Source organism: Pipistrellus hanaki, assembly GCF_964339955.1.
Source record: "Pipistrellus hanaki genome assembly, chromosome: 1".
NCBI classification, from domain to species: Eukaryota; Metazoa; Chordata; class Mammalia; order Chiroptera; family Vespertilionidae; genus Pipistrellus; species Pipistrellus hanaki.
In genome coordinates, this window is record NC_140503.1 from 203,883,472 (window position 1) to 203,893,448 (window position 9,977).

A 9,977-nucleotide genomic window follows, 5' to 3' on the forward strand; every position below is an offset into this window, starting at 1 on the left:
GGACTTGAGTAATACTTATCAACATTGCTGCAATAGTTTTATAAATATTATATTATAGTGTGAGAGGTTATCCACAGAGAATCCTGGGTGAGATGTGGACACAATGGAACTATCTTGAAAATATTTTATAAAACTAATAATATATATATAAAATGAATGAGAAGGTGAGAAAGGAGAGAGAGGCAGGGAGAAAGAAGAGTTTATAATTTAGCCTATAATGACCCTTACTTTCTTTTTAATACAAATTAGAAGGCCTTAATTTAATTCCTTTTGAATTGTGTGTCAGGCATGTTCTTGGATGACCTGAGCCTCAACTCCACATCTGTATCACAAGGATCCAGGCTTGACTTTCCTCCAGGGATTCTTGTGAAAAAAGTGAGGCACCTAATCCATTCTCCATGAGTCAGAGATGCTCTGGATCCTGGGAGTACAGGGAGGTTGTGGGAGCCTGCTGTGAACAGTCATGCTGGGGCTCCAAACCCTCTCCAGTTTCCCCAGTGCTCTGTAGTAAAAATATAGAATTTTCTCAGTGTACCCAGATGAGGAATAGTATGGGGAACACACATTGGCACAATGTCAGTGTGCTGTAAGCACTTACTGGGAGTGACAGTCTATTTCTCTCCATGAACATCCATGAAAAGGTGGAGGCATGGACAAGAACAGGGACCAATGACACCAGTAGAAAGAATGTCTGTATATGAAGTCATTATTTGAGCTGGATCCTGAAGGATGAGCCAATGTGAGCCTAACAAAGAAAGACTGGAAGAGCATTCCAAGTATGGGGAACAGAAGGAGCAAAGGCAGGAAATGGGCAAGTGAACTGAGTATTCAGAAAGTGGTGGATGAGTATCCAAGTATGGCCAGATTGTTGTTGTTGTTGTGTGTGTATGTGTGCGTGTAAATGAGTTCGGAATGACAGGCTGTGACAACAGGAAAAGGTCTATATAGCTTGGCCTAATACTGTGCCCCTCTTGCTTGAAATAGAAAGATCAAGGCAGAAGTTGGGATGGGATCACAAGAAGCCATGGGAAGACAGAGGGGGAAGTCCCATGTTCCCTGCCAAAGCTTAGAGAAACATTCTCAGAAAAGATCCTGGAGTCCATGAGTTTCCTTTAAATATACTTTGTGTTCTGACTTACAATCTTCCTCCAGGAAAAAAAAAAAAAAGAATCTGGCTGCTTCCTGAGGATGAAGATGAATTCCTCATTATTTCAGAGGCCACCTTGATCTATATCTCCCCGTGGAACAAAGCTGCTTTATCTTGTCTATGTCCAAGTGATTTCCTAAAACACCACACTGTGAGTGCCTATTGGGAAGGGTGTGTTCTATAAGATGGTGGTCGGAATAATGGCGATGGATCTCTCAGAGAGCTGATTTTATAAGAGGCTTAGAGCTTGGGGAAATGGCCATCTCCGGTGGCAATTATGAAAAGAACCTTTGAACCTCTGAGTTGTAGAGGGCCCCCTGGGAATGCACATGGATGACCTTTAAATTAATGTCAGCTGAGTCTGAGGTGACTGACATGGCCATCCCCTGGAAACAGCTTTCCAAAAAGTTGGAGACTGTTATCAGTACAGATTTCTTATCTTTATCCCCGTGCTTGGAATGAGGAACTAATATCGTATTTCCCCCAAAAATAAGACATCCTCCGAAAATAAGACCTACTTACAGTTTTCCTTCTGAGTGAAATATAAGGCATCCCCCGAAAATAAGGCCCCCCCCCTAGGCTAAACATGAGAGATTTGGTCCACTGATTCTGAAAGAAATGGAGTCACAAGAAATTCACCAGGAAATTCAGGAATTAAATTGTTATGATAATGTTCCAGAAGATGATGACATGATTGTCATTGAATAAATGAGTAAATTCTTGAGACTGTAGGATTCACAGTTTGTCTGGTTTGTGTTGACAACTACCGTACTACTGTACCATATCAGGTAATAAATTTCCTTTATTTTCATTTAACAATAAATGTGTACCATATTCTTCTTCATGGAAAAATAAGACATCCCCTGAAAATAAGACCTAGCGCATTTTGGGAGCAAAAATTAATATAAGACACTGTCTTATTTTCAGGGAAACAGGGTAGGACCTTGACTTAACCAGGTCTTGATATGCTAAATCCCAGGAATGAGGGAATGAATAGGACCTGGGCATGCCCAAACTTCTCTGACCTTAAACCCCCCTCTGGAAATCAATAAACGTGCTGTGTTGTCAGTGGTGGGGGTTGACTGTCCCTCCATCAGAGTGACAGCATCCACCTGGCACCCAGCTTATGAATCTATTTCTGCCTCTTGTCTCTTTATTTCTTTTATTTCTTAATCCCCAGCTCCTCCACTCAGGAACCTGTCCTTCTCCCTTTCTGTGCGGGATGCAAAAAAAGGAGAAGCACCCGACAGCACTGAGTAAACCAGTCAACATCCACAGCTTGAGTGGAATCCAACCACAATTAGGACTTTTGGTGTCTTTATTATGGGCCAGGCCAGCACTTTTTAAAAATTTCAATTAGATGGCAGCTCAATTTCATATACTCACATCTGGATGTTGGGGCATTTCTTAAAGTTCAAGAACTCTCCATAGTTTATATATATATCTCAAAAAAATATGACTTCTGAAAATACCAACCCCAAGGCCACATGTTCTCAGCCAACTGGAGCTAAGTGCTGATCTTACCACCCGGACCTACCCTGATTGCCTCAGTCCCCTCTGCTCTTTAGTGTCTCAGTCCCAAAGGCAGGTCGGTTGCCATTTATTACCTTTTGTGTACTATTGTTCTTCTTATGGCTGAGTTAAGAAGAGAACTACAACTTCTTGTGCCCAGATATGAAAAGGGAGGTGGCAAATTATACTGAGGTTCACATCTTCTGTTGGGAAGTGAGTCTCCTTCTCCATGTTTAACATCAAAACAAAATATGTCTGTTTTTAAAAAATACAGATGGAGTCCCCATTATGAACCAAATTGTCCTCATTTACATTATGCCCATAAATAATTTAGTAGGAAAACTTAAGGGAGGTACTGTGATTGTCCTCAATCTGTAGATGCACACACAGAGGTTAGGAAAGGTTATGTGACAGCTGTGACAAGGGTTAAGTGAAAGCTTTGTCCTAACTGGTTTGGCTCAGTGGATAGAGCATAAGCCTGCAGACACAAGTGACCCAGGTTCAATTCTGGTCAAGAGCATGTACCTTGGTTGAAGGCACATCCCCAGTAGGGGGTGTGCAGGAGACAGTTGATTGATGTTTATCTCTCATCAATGTCTCTAACTCTCTCTCCCTCTCCCTTTCTCTCTGTAAAAAATCAATGATATATTTTTTTAAAAAATAATTCCAGTATGAGATTGCCTATCAAAGAGTGGCCAGAATGAGCCGAAACCGGTTTGGCTCAGTGGTAGAGCGTCGGTCTGCAGACTGAAAGGTCCCAGGTTAGATTCCGGTCAAGGGCATGTACATTGGTTGCGGGCACATCCCCGGTAGGGGGTGTGCAAGAGGCAGCTGGTCGATGTTTCTCTCTCATCGACGTTTCTAGCTCTCTATCTCTTTCCTTTCCTCTTTGTAAAATGTCAATAAAATAAAAAAAGATTAAAAAAAAAAGATTGGCCAGAATTAGTTTCCCATGCGTGGACCCAAAGTTGAATATTTTCAGCAGAAATCCCAAGATCAGGAACTTGCTCTCTACCAGCCATTCGGAGCCCCTGGATTCCTCTGCCCAACAGTCACTTCAGGTGCCTCAGAGAAAACAGGGACTCAGATGTGTTCCCAGATCATCCACTCATAAACCCAATATTTACTGAGAATGGCAGGTAGGAAAATGGATACAGGGAGTCCCAGATTTAACTCTGGGCCCCTCACTCTCCTGGCTGTGTGACCTTGGACAAATCCTGAATATCGCCATGCTTCAGTTTTCCATCAGTAAAATGGGGTGAATCACAGCTTCCCATATCATAGAATGGATGTGACAAGAACGAATGGAGATATTTCAGTAAATATCTCCTAGCACAGTGCTTGGCAGCTATGATTATTTTTGTGGTTTATAACTTTCCCCAGAGATATTGCTGCATCAAGGAGTCCCATCAAAGAGGGTCTTTGCGAGGCTGAGCTGTCCTCCCAAACTGGTGGCTGGGGAAAGAGGAAGGGCTTGGAGTGTGTAGTCTAATGCCCTGTGTGTAACCCTCCACCCACTTTCCACCAACCACTTTCCCTGCAGGCTCTGGCTCCCGCCAAGGGGGTGTGGCTGGGAGGAGTGTAAAGAGAGCTGCACAGGTGTGTGCCCTGTGAAAACCTGTCTGCCTAAACTCCTATAAAAAGGGCCTCCCCTGCCTTGCACTGCAGACCAGACAGCTGTAAGCCTGCAAGCTTGCTCTGGCACCCGGGATTGCACTGCACCTGCATACTCAGAACAAGGTAAGAGCCTAGATCTTTAAGAGTGTGATTGCCTGCCCCAATTCCAGCTTCCCCAAGGACCTCATGTTCCTGGGGTCTGGATTTCAGCAGGGGTCTCAATGCCATGAGGAATGAGCGGGTCTTCGTCTGGTATACCTAACCTCATGCCCCACTTTTCTTTGGGACCCCGCATGCCTATGACTGTCTTCCCCTTTCTCAATCTTAATAGCAGGTCAGAATGTCTAGGCTGGAAATGAGATCAGGGCCATTTCCTAAGCCAGCCTTTTTATTTGTTGTTTGTTTAAATAAAATTTGGTATTTTCTTTTAAAGTGGAGCACTGATAATATGAATCATCTTGTCATCATGAAGTAAGCCAAACTGAACACTGAGCTGTTCATGATTGCTCTTTTATTTCTTGCCAATATTTTTGAAAGGCAGAGTAAGTTGAAGGTGAGGAGGGTGGTATAAAGGACCAGAGAGTAAGTTCTGGCTGCCTGTCCTCACTTTGTCACTTACCCTTCATTGGATCTTAAACAATTTATTTGTCGTTTTGAGTCTTAACTGCCACATCTGTTAACCGGAAAGATTTATTATTATTTGCCAGGGTGCACTCTTGTGTGGATCAACAAGGTAGTCAGATACTGGTCAAGTGCACAGAAATAATATTTCTCTTCTCCTTCCAGGGTAGTTTTGTTGCTTACCTGACAGAATCCATGTAGGTTGGCATAGCATTTAAGGTCATTCTATTCATTCAATGATTTTTTAAAAGAATTGATTAAGGGCATTCTATATGTCCAGCATTGTGCTACAGCAGTTTAAATGCTCTGGTGAAAATTCACTCCTATTTACCCAGGTTCACTTTGCTCAGGCAAGCTGAATGATCTCCCCTTCTTTATGCCTTTCCTTGGGTTTTTATTTCATCCCAATTGCCCCTCCTCACAAACCCACCCATCTCGGAGTGTACAAGTCTCATGCATGTTTAACCTTGGGTCAAACATCACTTTGCATGTCACTTCCCATGTCCTTCTCATAGTGTGGTCATCTGAGTCCATGTAGAATTGTGATATAGAAGCCCAGCACATCGGAGCTGAAGGAGTGGGCAGTTATCTCATGCAACACATTGATTTCCAGACAAAATAACTGAGACCCAGAGTGGAAGGGTGACTTGTCTAAGATCAAGCGGGGACACAATTTGGACAGACTCCTGGTCAATACTATTGAGAATCCCCAAAGAGCTGCCTCTAAATTTTTAATATGTGAAACTTTCTTATTTACCTTGGTATATTCCACATCTAGGCTAGTGTGTGGCATACAACATGTGCTCCATAAATGCCTGTTGAATGAGTGAATAAAAGCATTAGTGAAAGAGCAAATGAAGGCATAAATGAGTGAATGAATGGGGCTCAGAGAGTGGTGAAGGAAGGAATGAAGGGTAGGAAATTTTCACATTCAAGACTCCAGTCAAGCAGAAATGTGAATAGACAGACTGCTTGTTGAGTAATTCCAGAATCAGAAGGATTCTTGAACTTACTCCTAGGCAGGCAGGCATGTGCCAGGGGAGCGGGGGGACTTCCCAGCATTGACTCACCTGCCTTTTGTCAAACAGGTTCCCACCAAACTGAAGACATGAGGATCCACAGCCTCACCTTGCTGTCCTTCCTCCTTCTGGCCACTCAGGTGTTCTTGGTGGGGGGCAAAAAGGAAGTAAAGAATAGAGGTGGTGGCAAAGCCACCACAGATAAAACACAGATGTTGGGCAAGCCCGGGAATGAGCAGAAAAGCCAGCCACCCAAGCACCTGGCCAAAGGCAAGTTTGTCACCCAAGACCAGGCCGACTGCAGATGGGTGGTGACTGAGAAAGAGGAGGGCATTGTCCTGAAGGTCGATTGCACCCGACAGGATAACAAGTTTTCCTGTTCCTTTACGGGCAATCCAACCTCGTGCCTAGAGTCAACCAAAAAGGGTGCCTATTGGAAACAAATTGGCCGGAGTCTGCGCACTCAGAAAGCCATCTGTGGGGACTCCAAGAGCATCCTGAAGACCAGGGTGTGCAGAAAGAAGTTCCCAGAATCCAATCTCAAGTTGGTGACCTCTACTCTAATTGGAAAGAAACCCAGCCAGGAGACAATGGAGCCCTCTCCCAGGGAGCAGAACATGACCAATGAGGCCTCCCTCGTGAAGCCTAACAAGATCAAAGAGAATACGCTCGCTGGCCCAGCAGAGTCCCCCATCAATCCCGAGTGTCTGGAGGACCCAGATGCGGTGAACCAGAATAAGGCAGCCCTGGAATACTGTGGGGAGTCCTGGAGCTCTTTCTGCAAATTCTTCTTCACCATGGTGCAGAGTGAATCATGCTAAGGAGGTCAAAGGAGAACAGATCTCCATTAGGTCCGTGGCCAAGCCTCTAGGATACTGTAAAGCTCTCCAAGTTCTTTGTGAAACGAACATTTCTATAAGCACACAGGGAATTTTTTAAACAGAATTTGTAACTTTTTGTTTTTGAGTGTTGGAATTTGCTTTATATTCATTTCCTTAGGTGTGATTTTCAGAGGTTGTTGACTGCAGTGTTTCATAGCCCACAAAACTGTGTGCATCTGAGCAGTAACAACCACTCTTTGAGCTGAATGAGCCAGAGGGGTTGATTTTAGCGCAATGCAGTTCTGCTTAATTAACAAAATTAATAAAGCTCTGTGCATTTTTCAAAAATGTTCAACCATTGTTTGTGTGTCTGCGTCTAGTTCCAATAAACTCATAAGCAGGCCTCCATGTGTCAGTGAAAAAAAAATATCTAAGGGACAATTTCCTGTTCCCCATCCATCCCAAGTCATCCCATAAGGTGACCCACTCCAAACTCCTATCTTTACACGTTCATGCCTTGCTCTGTGGTATTTGATGCTCACTGTACTGATTTCAAGTGGGACACCTTGGGCATGAGGTGAGACACCTGTCAGGATCTCACAGATAGTAGGTAGGATTTGAACCTAAGGAGTCTCCAAGCCAAGTCCACATGCTAGATAAACACCCTCTACTGGCAAAGTCAGAGCTGCCCATTGCCAACCACCGTATGCAGGACCCCCAATCTTGAGTAGCTCATTTCTAACCTGAGAGAGAGAGGTCTGCATAAGAACATTGCCCTTTGATAAAGATTCAAATGGAAAGAATGAAAAGGAAAAAATCAGAGAGAAGAGGAAGAAACTGCTGGAAGAACTCAGCTTGAGCTTCACAGAGGGGATGATACTGGAGCTTGAATTTAGAGAGAGTATCTTTAGGTAGGAAACAAGGCAGAATGGAGGCACTGTAGGATGATAACAGCATGTATAAAAGCAAAGATAGGAGAAAATCCTAGAGGGTGAGAGAGACCACATGGCTGGAATTAGTGGAGCTCAGGGATGATACTGCTGTTAATCATTTACATGTTAATGTGAAGAATCTTAAAGTTTTTTACTGCAGTAGCTGGAAAGAGAGAATACACTGTCCCCAATGCCTTGTCATAATTCCACAAAGAACAAAAAGTGAGGAGTTGGAGTTTGTAAAAGCACTGTTCTTTAGAGCTTCTTTAGGATTGGTGGCAAGGAGGAATGGCTAGTGGAGTGGAAGAATGTCATTTTACCAGGACCTACACTGAGCATTGTCAGTGGCCAATCCAGAGTTGACAGCCTCAGAGTCCGTTTGATTATCATCATCAACATCATCATCAATTTGGCACTTATCTCTCACTTTCTATATCCAGGCACTATACTAACCTTTCCCCATGGAGTATACATGTATTTATTTATTTACTCACTCAACACATAATTTATTAAGCACAGACATATCAAACATTACAGACTCTCTCTAGGACACAACTGACCTATAAACCTTATCCCCATTCCCAAGAGTATGGACCCAACATCACAGGTCCTCTTTGTGGTCCTCCTGGCCACACAACAGGAGCATTTCCCTTAAAGTCTACACAGATTGTCAGCCCTTTGGCCCCCTGCCACTCACACATATAAATTCTACATAGTTTCAAAATAGGAAAACATTTCCAGGGGTCATTAAACAATAACACTGCTCTGGTCTGGATGATATAAACATTGGAAAACAGACCAGACAAGACCAAATGAAAAGCCTTCTTAGGTCCCTTCCAGCCTATAAAGCTAATGGTTCTTCTAAGTCTCTCATGGCTCTGGCCGATGGCAGAACTGGGATGAGCCTTGTTTCCAACAGTGGAGTCGGCAGGATCTGGGTTAGAGGTTTCTCTCTGCTGCTTCTCAACCAAGATCCCTGGGGCAATTACTTAAATATTTTGAGCTCCAATGAGCTCACTTAACAATGGGGATAAAGAAACCATCTTTAAAGGTTGTTGTAAGATACATATTGGTCAATACATCTTGAGCACCTAGAGCTACACCTAGGGCTCACATAGTAGTTTTTCAACACAAATGACAGTCTGAAGTCCAGAGTGCAAGACTGACTTTGGAGAGAGGCCAAAAAATTATGTAAACTTTAAAAGTGTGAGGGTTTCCCCCCCCCCTAATACAAAAAGCAAGAAGGAACAGCCATTATTGATCACCTATTACATGCCAGAGGCTTTGCCTATTTTCTTATTTAATCCCTCGACAATTCTCTCTCATAGATATTATCATCCTCATTTTCTAGGTAAGAAAACTGAAGCTCAGAGAAGCTGAACAACTTGCCAGGGTCACAGAGCCTATAAGAGGCACAGCCTGTACCTGGGAAACCTGGGTCTGTAGGTCTCCAAGCCCATCTGCCTACACAACTCGCAATCTTCTTCCCTTGATGAGAGAAGAGAGGCATTTGTGGTCTTCAGGCAGGCGCCCAGCCATTAAGTAAACAGGGTGCATCAATCCCTTTTATATTCTTTTTAAAAAATATATTTTTATTGATTTCAGAGAGGAGGTGAGAGAGAAGGAGAGACAGAAATATCAATGCTGAGAGAGAATCATTGATTGGCTGCCTTCTGTACACCCCCTACTTGGGATCAAGCCCAAAACCCAGTTGATGAAGCTCTTTAGGGATTTTAGCCTATAGGTCAATGCCTGGTTATTTATCTTTATTATTAAGCAGTGTGGCCAAAAATGAATCAACAGCTGGGACTCACAGATGTGGAAAAGAGAGCAACATAAATTAAAGTAGGATCATCCCACTGTTGGAAAATTAGATGGTTGTTAAGTGTTTTTATAAACAATGCTGTTAAGAAACTTCCTTAAAGATAAATCTTTTCTAACATTAGGATTTTTTTCTTTAGAGAAAATTCCTAGAGAGCAGACTTCAAGGCCCAACACTGTACTTCTGAAAGAAGCTTTTTATTATTTTAAAACTCAAAAACATTCCTAAGTAAAGAGATGAGTGTAGTAAATGTCTAAATATCCTTTACTCAGTTTAAACAACTACCCACTCGTGGCCAACCTCACTTCACCTAGTAAGGTCCCAATTATCCTCTCCCCTGGATTGTTTTGAAACAAATCTCAGACACACATCATTTCACTTATAAATATTTCAACTTGCACCTCTAAGAGAAAGGGCAAGAGCATGCACGTTTTTAAAGCTCTTGACACATATTGCCAAACTGCCTGCCAAAAGAAGTTACAAAAC

General features: G+C 42.9%; 1 protein-coding gene across 1 annotated transcript; it reads left to right on the forward strand.

Moving 5' to 3' along the window:
- The first annotated feature begins 856 nt into the window (after positions 1-856).
- On the forward strand, positions 857-7,080 carry LOC311610106 (fibroblast growth factor-binding protein 1-like). The gene is made up of 3 exons (XM_084861020.1): positions 857-1,298; positions 4,203-4,399; positions 5,986-7,080. The coding sequence occupies exon 3, from the start codon at positions 6,006-6,008 to the stop codon at positions 6,735-6,737; it is 732 nt and encodes a 243-aa protein (XP_084717146.1). The 5' UTR covers positions 857-1,298; positions 4,203-4,399; positions 5,986-6,005; the 3' UTR covers positions 6,738-7,080.
- Positions 7,081-9,977: the final 2,897 nt, after the last annotated feature.

What these genes read in the sequence shown, in the direction of transcription:
- LOC311610106 (XM_084861020.1), top strand. Translation starts at nt 6,006, where the DNA reads ATGAGGATCCACAGCCTCACCTTGCTGTCCTTCCTCCTTCTGGCCACT.